We start from the raw sequence: 16833 nt of genomic DNA on the forward strand, positions 1-16833 counted from the left end.
GTATTAAGTGCAGTGTAGTCGTCCTTCTGATGCCCCAGTGTTCTGCCCCCAGGGCTGTTTGAGAGGCACAAGCTGCTCTTCTCCTTCAATATGACCATTAAGATGGAGCAGCCAGAGGGCCGCGCCCCTCAGGAGGAGCTGGAGTTCTTCCTTAAGGGTGAGCACAGGACTACACTACCCACAACCCACCACGGCCACATAGTGTACACCCACTTTCCCATGCTCAAATCCAACCCAGACCTGTGCAAAAGAGCATGTGTGCTCAGTCAACTTACCCTGTATAAATAAAGGTTAATAATAATTCTAGAAGATTTGTGGTGAGAATATTGAATATTGGAATAATGTTTCTTCTTAAATTGGCAGTAATCTGCTGAAATTGTACTGGTGTGTAAAAGGGTTAAACTATGTGAGATAGTGGTCTCACACGGTGCTAATGAAGCCCTAGCTGTGCCCCAGTCCCCTGTGGCTGTGTATAACGTGGCGTGTTCCCCGTAGGGAACCTCTCCCTGGAGAAGAGCGCGCGTAAGAAGCCGTTCCCCTGGCTGCCGGACCAGGGCTGGGAGGACATCATCCGATTGGCCCAGCTCTTCCCCACCGAGTTCGGCACCCTCCCCGACGACATGGAGAAGAACCCAGAGGAGTGGAAGAACGTGAGTGACTCCGCCCGTCGAACCGGCCTATCACATGCTCTCTCTCTCTTTCTGTCTCTTGCTTCGCCTGTCTCATGCCCCCTGTCCCCCCCTCCTCCGCCCCTGCAGTGGTACGACCTGGACGGGCCAGAGCAGGTGCCCTTCCCCATGAAGTACAAGGACAACCTGACCAGCTTCCAGAAGCTTCTGCTGCTGCGCTGCTTCCGGCTGGACCGTGTGTACCGGGCCGTCACCGACTACGTCGACATCACCATCGGCGAGAAGTGAGCGCCCATGTCTCCCCCGGCAACGCACACCCAGACCCTGTCTCCCCCGGCAACACACACCCAGACCCTGTCTTCCCCGGCAACACACACCCAGACCCTGTCTCCCCCGGGAACGCACACCCAGAACTGCTCCCTATATGTATAAACTTCCTGCTTCACCAAGCACAGTTCACTCTCCATTCCAGAAATGATCTACAGCTGAATATTTTACCAGCTTCTCAACTGTAAAAGAGAACAAAAAGTCTTTGTTGAGTTGAGTTCAGTTAAGCTGAGTTGAACTAGTGTCTACACTTTGAGGAGGCAGCTTTGAGTTTACAGCTTTGTAGCCGTGGTGTACATCTTTAGTCTGTTCATTACTAAAAAGGACAGTGAGCTATTTATTCAGCTATGCTGTAAAAATGAACATAAATGAGGCCCCACGTCTTCATAGCACATTTCTAGCAGTGTAGATAATCTTATGTCATTTTATGCCTCCAGCTTATGCTTTTACAGCTCTGATTGTCTTACTGGGAGAGCTAGCAATGCAGGCTTCTATCTGTTAGCGTACGTATATGTTCTCTGTTAGCACACACGCATATGTTCGCGCTCCTCTCTGTTAGCGCACGTATATGTTCTCTGTTAGCACACACGCATATGTTAGCGCTCCTCTCTGTTAGCACACACACGCATATGTTTGCACTACTGTCTATTAGCAAGCTGTAGCATCTCCCTCATTCCTCCCTCTCGATCCCCAGGTACGTGCAGCCGCCCGTGATCAGCTTCGAGGCCATCTTCGACCAGAGCTCGCCCAACTCGCCCATCGTGTTCATCCTGAGCCCAGGGTCGGACCCCGCGGGCGACCTTATGAAGCTCACCGAGAGGCTCAGCTTCTGCAGCAGCCGCCTCAAGTTCCTGGCCATGGGGCAGGGGCAGGAGCTGGTACTGACCCCCCACCAACCCCTCACTGACCCCCCACCGACCTCTCACGACCCCTCACTGACACCCGCACCGACCCCTCACCGACCCCTCACCGACCCCCGCGCCGACCCCTCACCAACCCCCGCACCGACCCCTCACTGACCCCTCACCGACCCCTCACCGACCCCTCACTGACCCCTCACCGACCCCTCACTGACCCCTCACCGACCCCCGCACCGACCCCTCACTGACCCCTCAACGACCCCTCACCGACCCCTCACCGACTCCTCACTGACCCCTCACCGACCCCTCACTGACCCCTCAACGACCCCTCAACGACCCCCGCACCGACCCCTCACCGACCCCTCACTGACCCCTCATCGACCCCTCACCGACCCCTCACCGACTTCCGCACCGACCCCTCACTGACCCCTCACCGACCCCTCACTGTCCCCTCACCGACCCCTCACTGACCCCTCACCAACCCCTCACAGACCCCTCACCGAGCTGTATTAGCCCCTCACAGAGGGACAGTGTACTGCAGTGTAACGGACCTGGGTCAAATACGTAATGTTTTGGATTCAAATACTTTTCTGTGCTCGATTGATCTTGCCTGGTGCAACCGAGCCAATCAAGAAGACTGGAAGGCAGGGGTTTGCAATTTTCTCGAGCGATTCATAGGTTCCTAGACACCAGACAAGCTCTAGAGTGAAGCGTACAAAAGTATTTGAATCCAAAACAATTACATATTTGACCCAGGTCTGCCACATTCTGACATATGATACACTGTCAGAATCAGGATAAGCTATTATGACAGTACATTGTATGTATGCCGGCCAAATATATAGAAATTAATGCCAATTTTGGGCCTGAATTTTAGCATGTGAAAAACCTTAGCACACACAAAGTCAATAAAATGTGTTGTGATATTAGTTTTACGTATGCTAAAGGTCTTTGTTAATCAGGCCTTTGAAAGACTTAGAAAAAGAAATATGGCTGCAAAATATATTTAACTTAGAATTTTCCTAAAGGTGTATATATACACAATATATTGTAACAGTAACTTAGCCATTACCATGTGAAGTAGATATGCTGTTCATGGCTGTAGAGAACCAGTACTTGTGCGAATTGTACCTTATCTGACTCATGTTCTGTAGTTTTGCTGAATACATGTGACGTGCATTACCCATCCTGTCCACCAGGTGGCGCTGCAGCTGCTGGAGACGGCGGTGACCCGGGGGCACTGGCTGATGCTGCAGAACTGCCACCTGCTGGTGAAGTGGCTGAAGGATCTGGAGAAGGCCCTGGAGAAGATCACCAAGCCCCACCCTGAGTTCCGCCTCTGGCTCACCACCGACCCCATCATGGACTTCCCCATTGGCATCCTGCAGAAGTCCCTGAAGGTTGGGCTAGAGCAGACTGTGCTGCGCTAACGTACCTGTGTGTGCTAGCAGAGAGCAGTGCTAACGTACCTGTGTGTGTTAGCAGAGAGCAGTGCTAACGTACCTGTGTGTGCTAGTATAGAGCCGCGCTAATGTATCTGTGTGTGCTAGCATGGAGCAGTGCTAACGTATCTGTGTATGCTAGCATGGAGCAGTGCTAACGTATCTGTGTGTGTTAGCATAGAGCAGCGCTAACGTATCTGTGTGTGCTAGCAGAGCGCAGCGCTAACTTATCTGTGTGTGCTAGCAGAGCGCAGCGCTAACGTACCTGTGTGTGTTAGCATAGAGCCGCGCTAACGTATCTGTGTGTGTTAGCATAGAGCCGCGCTAACGTATCTGTGTGTGCTAGCATAGAGCAGCGCTAACGTATCTGTGTGTGCTAGCAGAGCGCAGCGCTAACGTACCTGTGTGTGTTAGCATAGAGCCGCGCTAACGTATCTGTGTGTGTTAGCATAGAGCCGCGCTAACGTATCTGTGTGTGCTAGCATAGAGCAGCGCTAACGTATCTGTGTGTGCTAGCAGAGCGCAGCGCTAACGTACCTGTGTGTGCTAGCATAGAGCAGCACTAACGTATCTGTGTGTGCTAGCATAGAGCAGCGCTAACATATCTGTGTGTGCTAGCATAGAGTGGCGTTAACGTACCTGTGTGTGCTAATGGAGGAATGCTAACATACCTGTGTGTACTAACAGAGGAATGCTAACATACCTGTGTGTGCTAACAGAGCAGCGCTAATATACCTGTGTGTGCTAACAGACGAATGCTAACATACCTGTGTGTGCTAACAGAGCAGCGCTAACATACCTGTGTGTGCTAACAGAGGAATGCTAACATACCTGTGTGTGCTAACGGAGGAATGCTAACATACCTGTGAGTGCTAACGCACAGTATCTGTGTGCTAACATACTTTGTGCTTCTCTCCCTTCCTGAACACACACGCACACTCTCACACTCAGGTGGTGACAGAGCCACCAAACGGGCTGAAGCTGAACATGAGGGCCACGTACTTTAAGATCTCGCACCAGATCCTGACCAACTGCCCCCACCCGGCCTTCTGCAGCCTGGTGTACGTGCTGGCCTTCTTCCACGCCGTGGTGCAGGAGCGCCGCAAGTACGGCAAGATCGGCTGGAACGTGCCCTACGATTTCAACGAGTCCGACTTCCTGGTGCGTTCCTAACCCTAGATTACAGCAATTAACCCCAAAGTGTGATAGACCAGGCCGTGTCTACGCCGCCCGCCGTCGTCTCCCGCTGACAGCAGCCCACAATGCACCTGGGGCCCGGGCGGTGGCTCTCTATGGGGGGGGGGTGAACTGTCCCTCCCATCCTCCCCCGTGCTGTCTCTGAGTTTCAGTCTCCTGCAGGCGTATCGCTCCCAAAATACTCACCCTGTGTCTGACTGAATTCAGTGCACGAGTCCTAACCACCGAGGTTGTCTCTAGTCCATTTAATGTAGACTAATGTAGACTGTATTTCTGCAATAACACCTCCATTTCCCCCATGCTGACAGTATCTGAGTGGGGCGCCGTTGTTTTGCATTGTCTCTACCTGCCATAGTTTCCTGAAGACAGGCACAGGTTCCCACTCGTTTTTGGTCAGTCCCCCCTGAAAGGACATTCTTGAAGCCTCCCCCTACATTGGTTGCCATTTTCTTGGACCTTTTCTGGGCCTTTTTTCCCCATCCTCCATCACCGCGTCCCACGTTATCTCCCCCCCCCTCCCCCCCCATTCCTACTTTGAGAACTACTCCCCTGAGGGGGATCAGCACTGTGGAAGAAATTCTACTTTGATGTCCCTGTGTGTGTTCCAGGTGTGCATGGAGATCCTGAATACCTACCTGACCAAAGCCCACACCCAGGGGGATGAGAAGATTCCCTGGGGCAGCCTCAAGTACCTCGTCGGAGAGGCAAGGCCCACCAATGTCACTGACTGGCTGCTGCTATTATCAGTCTGCACATTCAATATTATATTATTTACTCTTATATTATTATCATTTATACTACTTTGTACAAATTACGTCTGAATGCCACAGTGTGTGTGTGTGTGTGTGACTGTAAGTTCCAAAATCACCACAAACTCTATTTAAAGTTAGATTAGTATAGATGTACAATTGCATTTGACTTTTAGCTAGTGCAGCCTTGTGCAGCATGCATACGTACAAAAATGACACTGAACGGAGAGACCTGGGGGGTATTTCATGAAACAGGATTACTGAGATAACTGGATAACTACACTGAGTAAACCCGGGATCCCTCCCAAATGTGGAACATGGACGGAAGCAAAAACAGCTGTTCCAGGTTTTACTCAGTAATCCTGCTTCAGTAACCACCCCAACATCCCCAGTGTGTTTGCTGGGGCAAATTTAAGACGGCGAGGCTGTGGTCTGAAGCGGAGTGTCCACTCTCTCAGGTGATGTACGGAGGCAGGGCCATCGACAGCTTCGACCGGCGGATCCTCACTGTCTACATGGACGAGTACCTGGGAGACTTCCTCTTCGACACCTTCCAGCCCTTCCACTTCTACCACAGCAAGGACGTGGACTACAAGATACCGCCCGACGGGCCGAAGGACGTGTACGTGGGTGGGTCTCCGAGCCGCGAGAACCGCCCTGCTGCCTCTCCCGCTCTTCTGTTTCTCTAATTCTGCGCTGACCTGTAGCAGTAGCGGTAGCTGTGATTGTAGTTTGCTGGTGTAGAGGCGAGACTCTGAGAACTTGCGTGTTGCTGTGTGTCTCAGCGGAGATCGAGAGCCTGCCCTTGGCCAACACCCCCGAAGTGTTCGGCCTGCACCCCAATGCTGAGATCGGCTACTACACACAGGCCGCCCGTGACATGTGGACGCACCTGATCGACCTGCAGCCACAGACAGGTAAAACACCTGGACAAGAGCGTCTCAGCCATCTCAGAGCTTACCTTCCCTTTAGAAAATGAGTGACGAGCATGTGTCTTTTCCATATACCTGTACAACTAATTCAACACCTGGAATTACTTCTTGAAACTTGATAATAAATGAACAAATAATATATCGATAAAAAATAATAATAAAGAAATTTTACTTGTTAAAATGAACACGGAGGCTTTATACTTATTTTTGGTGGATAGAGCAAGAGTAAGAATTCCAATGTACTGCAACTTTTTGGCAAATAAAATTTGAAACTTAAACTTGAAACAACACTATGCTAATACTAAGTCTTGAAACTTATACTACCTGTTAATGTTATTAATGCTATTTGGAATTTGTGTGTCTATGCACACAGCCAGTTTGGAATGAATGATAAATTCTTTGTAGGGGTACGCTGTGGCTATGATTGTATTGTGCTTTTAATCACTGTTGGAGTGTCTACAGGGAAAAATGTTAGCGTGTTGAGTTTTTCTGACTGTCTCTGACACCCCACCCTCTCTCCTCTATCCTCTCTCAGGGGAGTCCGGAGGGGGCATCAGTCGGGATGAGTACATCAGCCAGGTGGCGCAGGACATTCAGACCAAGCTGCCGGCCGTGTTCGACCTGGACGTGATCCATAAGGAGCTGGGCAAGGAGGTCCAGCCCACCGCCGTGGTGCTGCTGCAGGAGCTGGAGCGCTTCAACAGGCTGGTGCAGCGCATGGGCCGCTCGCTGGCCGAGCTGCAGAGGGTGAGAGAGAGAGAGAGAGAGAGAGAGACTGCCGCACAGTGTGAGAGAGAGAGAGAGAGAGAGACTGCCGCACAGTGTGAGAGAGAGAGAGAGAGAGAGAGACTGCCGCACAGTGTGAGAGAGAGAGAGAGAGAGAGAGACTGCCGCACAGTGTGAGAGAGAGAGAGAGACTGCCGCACAGTGTGAGAGAGAGAGAGAGAGAGAGAGAGACTGCCGCACAGTGTGAGAGAGAGAGAGAGAGAGACTGCCGCACAGTGTGAGAGAGAGAGAGAGAGACTGCCGCACAGTGTGAGAGAGAGAGAGAGAGAGAGAGAGAGAGAGACTGCCGCACAGTGTGAGAGAGAGAGAGAGAGAGAGAGACTGCCGCACAGTGTGAGAGAGAGAGAGAGAGAGAGAGAGAGAGAGAGAGAGAGAGAGACTGCCGCACAGTGTGTGAGAGAGAGAGAGAGAGAGACTGCCGCACAGTGTGAGAGAGAGAGAGAGAGAGAGAGAGAGAGACTGCCGCACAGTGTGAGAATTTGAATTAAAAAAATCCCTTTATTTACATCTATTCATATTTTACAGTCCGGGTCTCCTGTATCATAACTCTAGATTAGATACATAAAAATGAAAATAGAAAATAATAACTATACAAAAATAAAGAAAAGAATAAAAGAAAATTCAGATTTACAAAACTATAACCAATCACCTGGAAGAACTTAAAAATGAAGCAACAGTGAATCATTACATACAGAAAACAACACCTCTCTAACTCCCCAAGTGCTCACAAACTCTACCAAGTTGCCCGTGAGTTTGTAATAGGCAAACTCCACCCTGATTCGTGACGCCAACAGTCCAGCCATCATGCAAGCCGGGTCCACTGACCCCTGGCCCCTGATGCAGTTCTTCCTGGTCTTCCATATAGCCAGTTTAGCTATTCCTGACACCACATTGAGCAGGACATGCAGAGACTCTTTTGCAGCTGAGTACTTTGGACCATAAATGAAAAGTTCAAAAGAAAAATCTTGCCCTAAACCCTGAAACAGCTGCTCTAGCACCATGAATAAGCCCTGAAGCCTAGAACACTCTACAAAAAGATGATGTAATGTTTCCCTCTCTAAACAAAAAGGACAGCCCTCCCCTACACTAGGATCCAGGTGTGCCAGATACCTGTTTGTAGCTATCGCCCCGTGCACAATCCTCCACTGGAGGTCACCCGTCCGTTTCTCAACGGGGGATTTGTACAGGGACCGCCAGCAGCCTTTCAGGGAAGACCCCGGACCAAAGAACCCAGTCCACCTCGACACCTCCATTCCTGCCAGAGAACGTAGGTGGGACACTTTGACACAGGTATGATAAACCGCCTTCTTCCCCACAGCCTCACACTCCCCCAGCTCTGGTGTTTTAAAGGAGAGAAAACCTCCCTCCTCCTCCTGCCACTCCCCAAACGCAGGAGAAACAGTCAGGGAGGGGAAGACATACACAGACTCATTGTCCCACTGGTCAGAGAGCGTTGGATCCTCTATGAACGTCCTGAGGGGCCCTGGCAGGGACGCACAGACCTCCTCCACCAACCTTTCCAGCAGTCTACGGGACCGGATACCCGTTGTCTCCCCAAGCCCTCCAACAGATGTCTTGATTAGATGACCCAGCTTGACACACCCAGCCTCCCGCAGACTGAAGGCGACCAGCCCTCCTCAGCAGCAGCCTAGCTGTATCCTGCCAGCTCAGTCCAAAGGTATACAGTAGCCTCTGTGCAGCCTGTATTCTAAAGGCCACTATCCTGGAGGGAGTGTCAATGAGGCCTTGTCCCCCCTCCTGTATTGGCAGGTAAAGTGCAGGCGCCCTCACCCAGAGCTGACCAGACCAGAAGAAGTCCACAATAGTCCTCTGTATCCCCTGAATCAGACTCTCTGGTGGAGGTAATACAGTCAGTCGATGCCACAAAGTCGAGGCAACCAGGTTGTTGACAACCAGGACTCTTCCCCTATACGACAGCTGGGGTAGCAACCATTTCCATTTAGACAGTCTGGCACACACCTTTTCCACTACTCCCTCCCAGTTCTGCTTCTGAAAATCCCCTGTCCCTAAAAAAACTCCCAAAACTTTCAGTCCCTCTCTCCCCCAGCTAAGCAGACTGGGAACTGCCCGCTCCCGCCACTGTCCTACCTGCAAGGCCCCACTCTTCTCCCAGTTTACTTTTGCAGAGGAGGCCTTCTCATACACCCCTAATGACTGCACTAAACCCCCTACATCCTGTTGATTTTTTATAAAAATGCTAATATCATCAGCATATGCCGAGACAATCAGTGGTGGACTCTCTGGTAGCCCGGGTAGTGAGAGCCCACTTAACCTGCTCCTAAGCCTGCTCAAAAGGGGTTCAATTACTAGGGAGTATAGCTGTCCTGAAATTGGACAGCCCTGTCTAATACCCCTCTCAATCTTTATTGGACGACTCCACCCCCCACCCACCTTTACCATACATGAGACATCCTGATATAGCAACCCCACCCATGACCTAAATCCCTCCCCAAAACCAAAAGCCCTCAAAGTAGAAAATAAACACCCATGGTCCACGCGATCAAAAGCCTTCTCCTGATCGTGAGACAAAATACCAAGATCAATCTTATATACTTTGCACATGTCCAATAAGTCTCTCATTAAGAACAAATTGTCCATAATAGACCTATCTGGGATGCAGTATGTCTGGTCTTTTTCGACTAATATCTCCAGATAGTCTTTAAGCTTATTTGCCAGAACCTTGGAGAGCAGCTTGTAATCCGTGCATAGCAGGGCCACAGGTCTCCAGTTCTTGAGGGAGGCAAGATCCCCCTTCTTTGGAAGGAGAGAGAGAGCTGCTCTCCGACAAGAGGTCGGTAGTGAGCCTCTCTGGACACATTCCTGCAGCACCTCCAGTAGGTCCACTCCTAAATGTCTCCAGAAATGCTTATAAAAATCTGCAGATAACCCATCTACTCCAGGAGCTCGACCGGATGCTAGCTGATGGACAGCTGTTGTAAGCTCCTCCAAGCTGATGTCCATGTCCAAGGCAGCACGATCATCAGCCCCCAGCTGAGGCAGTCCCTGAAGAAGCTCAGCAGCACACTCATCATCACAGGTCTCTGCTTTGTAGAGGGCAGTGTAGAAGGACAACGTGTGCTTCCTCATCTCTGCTGGGTCTGTGGTCAATCCGCCATCGGGACACCGTAGACATAACATCTGCTTATTCTGAGAGACAGACTTCTCCAAGTTGAAAAAAAAGGAGCTTGGTGCATCCATGTCCTTGATACTTATGAACCGTGCCCTAATCATGGCTCCCTTCACCCTCTCACTTAAAAACAGACTCAGCGCCTTCTTTTTCCTTTGTAGTGTTTCCCCATCAGGGTTATCCTGTGCCAAGAGACTACCCTCAATGTCCCTGATCTCCTGCTCTAGAGCCTGTATAGCTGTCCTTACCTTGATGGTGGACTGAGCAGTGTACTGCTGACAGAAAATACGTGTTTGTGTCTTTCCTACCTCCCACCATTGGCTTAAGGATTCAAAATCCCTTTTCCTAGCCCTCCATAAATTCCAAAAAAATGCAAAATTCTCACAGAACATATTGTCCTGTAACAATTTTACATTAAAATGCCAGTAAGAACTGGACTTTGTGCTAGGTGAGAGGTGTAAATCTACAGTGACTAAATGGTGATCAGAAAAACCAATGGGGTGAATGAAACTATTTAGTAGCCTACTGCTAAAAGATTGTGAAATATAAACCCTATCTAACCTGGCTGCACTGACCCTGCTGTTTGCTACCCTAACCCATGTGTACTGCCTAACCTGTGGATGTCTAATTCTCCATGCATCTACTAAACCTACTTGAGTGATTAGCTGTGATAAAGTAGTGGATGATTGTAAATGTGGTTCCTCACCTGTCCTATCCAATGTAAAATCCACTGTGCAGTTCCAATCCCCCCCTATAACATAACATTCCCTCTGCCCACTCTGTTGCAATGATGCTTGCACTTTCTTAAAAATGTCAAGCCGTTCTGTACCCTGATTCGAGGCATAAATGTTAACAAAACAAAAACTAATTTCATTTATTTCAGCCCTGACCATCTGTGCCCTACTTTTCACTATCTCAGTGGTGGATATTACATTTGCCCCTAGCCCTGGTGAAAAAAGAATGGCTGTCCCTGCACTAAAATTGGTCCCATGACTAAGAAAGTGTTGACCCCTCCACCATAAGCCCCAATCAATCTCATTTGCTGTGTCACTGTGTGTTTCTTGAAGAAAAATAACGTCCAGTCCTTTTTGTTGAAAAAGTTCAGAAACCAATGCCCTCCTCTGCCTGTCCCTCCCACCATTCATGTTCAGAGACCCAACCCTAAAAAAAATAGAGACAGAACAGATAGACAGAACAGACAAGTAAAGAAAACCACCATGTGAAGACCAGTCATTATTTACTCATTATTTTCTGCCTTTTTATCCCTTTTGCTTTCTTCGTCTCGACCCCCTTCCTCAAATCAGTGACAAACTTTCTCAGCCTAAAACGTTTTTTTTTCTCCAGCAGATCCAACCCAACTATCTTTTGCAACATAGACACAGTTTTAATGAATTTCTCTGTGTCAGGAAAATAATCAGTTATTTTAACAGATTTTCCATAGGTTTCGTCTAAAAACATGTTTATCTCCCCCAATGTGTACAGATCACTTCTCTGTTGTGAGTCTGTCACTGACATGCCGTCAGACTCAGAATCCTCCTCCCTGTCTTCCTCATTCCCCTGTCCCTGGACAAAAAACAGTACCTGCTTCCCACTGTCCTGCTCCCCTTCAGCCTCCATCTCCTCCCTGCCAACCTGCTCACCTTGACCCAGCTCACCTGTCTCCACTACCGGCACGTCTGCAGCAACAGTCTCACTTCCTGCCATGTCACCAGTGGTAGCTTGACTGTCACCCACCACTGCTGTCTCATTCACCTCCCCTTGAGTGTTCTCCCCCTGCTTCTCTAGAGTTCCACTGCTAGTTTTATTAGCAGGTGGTAGAGCTGCCTTGTTTCCTCTCTGCCCACTGGTTCCTTCTCCTTCGTCAGCTACCGTACCCCAAGCTTCAGCTAGCGGACCCCCAGCCTTAGCCAGCGGACCCCCAGCCTTAGCCAGCGGACCCCTAGCCTCAGCCAGCGGACCCCCAGCCTTAGCCAGCGGACCCTCGGCCTTAGCCAGCGGACCCCCAACCTTAGCCAGCGGACCCCCGGCCTTAGCCAGCGGACCCCCAGCCTTAGCCAACGGACCCCCAGCCTTAGCCAACGGACCCCCAGCGTCAGCCAGCAGACCCCCAGCTTCAGCCAGCGGACCCCCAGCTTCAGCGAGCGGACCCCCAGCCTTAGCCAGCAGCCCCCCAGCCTTAGCCAGCGGACCCCCAGCTTCAGCCAACGGACCCCCAGCTTCAGCTAGCGGACCCCCTGCCTCTATGTCCTCCCCCCGCTGTCTATGAGGGCAGGCAAAACGTTTGTGGCCGACATCCCCACACTCAAAACATTTCATGGAGCCAGAGCTTGCATATACCATGTAGTATCCATTATCATGTTTAACCCTGAATGACACATCCAGGGACTGTGTGGGGCAGGCTAAAAACATAAATACATGCCGTCTGAAAGACTGGACATGCTGGAGTTTTTCATTCCTACACCCCAAGCCAACATTTTTGAACGTGCTAGCTAGCTTCCCGAAACGCTGGAGCTCCCGCTCCAGCACCTCGTTGGGGATGAATGGGGGAACCCCCGACGCCGTAACCCTGGTGGACGGTACCGCTAGCGGCGATACCTGCGTGTACACGTCATTGAGAAACACACCGTTCTCAATTAACCTCGCGACATATCGTTCCTCTTTCATAAATACAACCACAGCTTTATTCATCCTAGATGCATACGCAATATTCTCATAACCTGTGGATTCCCCCACGGCAACGAGAACACATTCCACCGTGACCGCTTGGTCTGACATAATCCGCACTCCATGACGGAGAGACAGGGATGATGTCTCCCGAGACACCATCCCGATCCAAAACACCGACACCAACTAACGTCAAACTAATTTCTTAAACTTAAGCACAACGACACATTATGAAATAGAAAACAGGTTGAAATACACGTGAAAGTCTTTTTAGAAAAGTAGAAAAAGTTAGCTTACCAGCAGCACTCACTCAGCTCACCAACAAACACTCACTCACTCACCACACACCAAACTCCCAGCATGCAAGAGAGAGAGAGAGAGAGAGAGAGACTGCCGCACAGTGTGAGAGAGAGAGAGAGAGACTGCGGCACAGTGTGAGAGAGAGAGAGAGAGAGACTGCCACACAGTGTGAGAGAGAGAGAGAGAGAGACTGCCACACAGTGTGAGAGAGAGAGAGAGAGAGAGAGACTGCCGCACAGTGTGAGAGAGAGAGAGACTGCGGCACAGTGTGAGAGAAAGAGAGAGAGAGACTGCGGCACAGTGTGAGAGAGAGAGAGAGACTGCGGCACAGTGTGAGAGAGAGAGAGAGAGAGAGACTGCCGCACAGTGTGAGAGAGAGAGAGAGAGAGACTGCCGCACTGTGTGAGAGAGAGACTGCCGCACAGTGGGAGAGAGAACTGAGGGAGGGAGAGAGAGACCAGCGTGCAGTGGGAGAGAGGGAAAGAGAGATAGAGAGAGGGAGAGATCGGCACAGAGTGGGAGAGAGAGGGAGCGAGAGACCGGCACACAGTGGGAGAGAGAGGGAGTGAGAGAGAGAAAGAGGGAGGGAGAGTGACCGTTTTAGTCTTTAGTAATGGCCCTCTCCCACGTACATGGTCTTAAACAGTGTTTTAGTCTTTAGTAATGGCCCTCTCCCACACACACGTTCTTAAACAGTGTTTTAGTCTTTAGTAATGGCCTTCTCCCACACACGTTCTTAAACAGTGTTTAAGCAGTGTTTTAGTCTTTAGTACTGAGATGGTGTGCCTGCTCCCAGGCGCTGGCAGGCGAGGTGGGCATGAGTACCGAGCTGGATGAGGTGGCACGGGCACTGTTTAACGGACAGATCCCCGCCATCTGGAGGAAGCTAGCCCCCGACACGCTCAAGTCCCTGGGCAACTGGATGATCCACTTCAAGAGGAGGTTCGACCAGTACAAGTTCTGGGTGAGTCTCCCCGCTCCCTGTGCAAACGGACATACCTGTACACACCTCGGGGAAGGGTAGCCCTGTCCCAAACCAGAATACAGAACCAGAGGAAGCAATGAAATGAAATGAAATAATGAAATATACATGTGTGTGTATGTATGTATGTATGTGTGTGTGTGTGTGTGTGTGTGTGTGTATATGCATGTGTTTATGTGTTTGTGTATTTATGTGTATATGTGCATGTGTGGATGTGTATGTATACATGTGTGTGTATGTATGTATATGTGTGTGGATGTGTGTATATGTGTATGTGCATATATGTATGTGTGTGTGTGTGTCTGTGTATGTACACATGTGTGGATGTGTATGTGCGTGTATGTGTGTGTGTGTATGTACACGTATGTATGTGTGTGTGTGTGTATGTACACGTGTGGATGTATATGTGTGCATGTGTGTGTGTGTGTGTGTGTGTGTATGTACACGTATGTATGTGTGTGTGTGTGTGTGTGTGTGTGTGTGTGTGTGTATGTACATGTGTGGATGCGTATGTATACATGTGTGTGTGTGTGTGTGTATGTATGTATGTATATGTGTGTGTATGTACACATATGTATGTGTGTGTGTATGTGTGTGTGTGTGTGTGTGTGTGTGTGCAGGTGGAGAAGGGCGAGCCCACAGTGATGTGGCTCTCAGGACTGCAAATCCCAGAGTCCTACCTGACAGCGCTGGTCCAGGCCACCTGCAGGAAGAACGGCTGGCCCCTGGACCGCTCCACCCTCTACACACAGGTCACTCAGTACAGCTCTGAGGAGGAGGTCAAAGAGAAACCAGGCCAGGGTGAGCACACACACACACACACACTCACACACACACACACACACACACTCACACTCACACACTCACACACTCACACACACACTCACACACTCACACACTCACACACACACACACACACACACTCTCACACACACACACACACTCTATACACAGACACACTCTATACACACACACACACACACTATACACACACGCACACACACACTCTATACACACACACACACACTCAATATTCACACACACACATACACATACACACACTCTATACACCTACACATACACGTACACACTCTATACACACACACACATACACATACACACACTCTATACACACACACATACACACTCTATACACACACACACACACCCACACAGGTGCACACACACACACACACACACACACACCCACACAGACCAGGCGCTAACAGGCCCGTCCCGTTGCTCTCAGGCTGTTTTGTATCAGGGCTGTATCTGGAGGGGGCTGACTGGGACCTGGAGAACAGCTGCCTGGTGCGCAGCACGCCCAAAGTCCTAGTGGTGCAGCTACCCATCCTCAAAGTCATCCCCATCGAGTCTCACCGCCTCAAACTGCAGGTAGACCCCTCCCCATCGAGTTACTCCCTCAAACTGCAGGTAGGCCCCTCCCCATCAAGTCACTGCCTCAAAATGCAGGTAGGCCCCTCCCCATCGAGTCTCACCGCCTCAAACTGTAGGCCCTTCCCTATCGAGTTACTCCCTCAAACAGCAGGTAGACCCCTCCCCCATCGAGTCTCACCACCTCAAACTGCAGGTAGCCCCCTTCCCATCGAGTCTCACCACCTCAAATTGAAGGTAGGCCCCTCCCCATCAAGTCTCACCGCCTCAAACTGCAGGTAGGCCCCTCCCCATCAAGTCACTGCCTCAAACTGCAGGTAGGCCCCTCCCCCATCGAGTCTCACCACCTCAAACTGCAGGTAGGCCCCTCCCCATCAAGTCACCACCTCAAACTGCAGGTAGGCCCCTCCCCATCAAGTCACCACCTCAAACTGCAGGTAGGCCCCTCCCCATCGAGTCTCACCGCCTCAAACTGCAGGTAGCCCCCTCCCCATCAAGTCGCTGCCTCAAACTGCAGGTAGGCCCCTCCCCATCGAGTCTCACCACCTCAAATTGCAGGTAGACCCCTCCCCATCGAGTCACTGCCTCAAACTGCAGGTAGGCCCCTCCCCATCAAGTCACTGCCTCAAACTGCAGGTAGGCCCCTCCCCATCGAGTCACTGTATCAAACTGCAGGTAGGCCCCTCCCCATCGAGTCACTGTGTCAAACTGCAGGTAGGCCCCTCCCCATCGAATCTCACCACCTCAAATGTGTGTATGTGTGTGTGTATGTGTGTGTGTGTGTGTGTGTGTGTGTGTGTGTGTGTGTTTCCCACACAGAACACCCTGCGGACCCCGGTCTACACCACCTCCATGAGGAGGAACGCCATGGGGGTGGGGCTTGTGTTCGAGGCGGACCTCTTCACGACCAAGCACATCTCCCATTGGGTCCTGCAGGGTGTCTGTCTGTGTCTCAATTCTGACTGATCAGCCACTCCACCAATGCCCTGCTCAGGGGGCGGTACCTGATGCAGGATGACCTGTCAATCAGTCTCTCTGTTCTGAGCTTCAAATATGAGCCAGTATTTATTGAGTATAACTCACTGTTAAGATTATTATTCAATAACACCGTACAAACGCGTTATTTTGTATTTTTGGTCCGACCAACAAAAAGTTTAAAAATAAAAGTGAAAAGTTGATACTCATTGTTTGTGTTTGTGAGGCGACATGGCTCAGGCAGTAAGAGCAGTTATCTGGCAGTCGGAGGGTTGTCAGTTCGATCCCCCCCCCCCTGTGTTGAAGTGTCCCTGAGCAAGACACCTAATCCCCAAATGCTCCTGACGAGCTGGCCTGTGAAGTGATTACAAAGGCCTAGCTAGTAGGGACTGGCCCTGTGATATACTGACCATGATAAGGTGCTATGGTATGCTTCATTTCGACCGG

General features: G+C 50.5%; 1 protein-coding gene across 1 annotated transcript in view; it reads left to right on the top strand.

Moving 5' to 3' along the window:
* The window catches only part of LOC133121221 (dynein axonemal heavy chain 10-like), a 73304-nt gene extending 56770 nt beyond the window's left edge, over positions 1-16534 (top strand). Inside the window, 14 exon segments of the mRNA XM_061230421.1 lie at positions 53-157; positions 496-650; positions 759-913; positions 1651-1834; positions 3016-3216; positions 4210-4419; positions 5064-5159; positions 5663-5834; positions 5990-6121; positions 6672-6883; positions 13831-13998; positions 14637-14817; positions 15266-15411; positions 16231-16534. Coding sequence (XP_061086405.1) covers positions 53-157; positions 496-650; positions 759-913; positions 1651-1834; positions 3016-3216; positions 4210-4419; positions 5064-5159; positions 5663-5834; positions 5990-6121; positions 6672-6883; positions 13831-13998; positions 14637-14817; positions 15266-15411; positions 16231-16377 — 2264 coding nt within the window. The 3' untranslated portion in view covers positions 16378-16534.
* The last annotated feature ends 299 nt before the right edge of the window (positions 16535-16833 follow it).

Source organism: Conger conger, chromosome 2 (assembly GCF_963514075.1).
Source record: "Conger conger chromosome 2, fConCon1.1, whole genome shotgun sequence".
In the NCBI taxonomy this organism is placed as follows: Eukaryota; Metazoa; Chordata; class Actinopteri; order Anguilliformes; family Congridae; genus Conger; species Conger conger.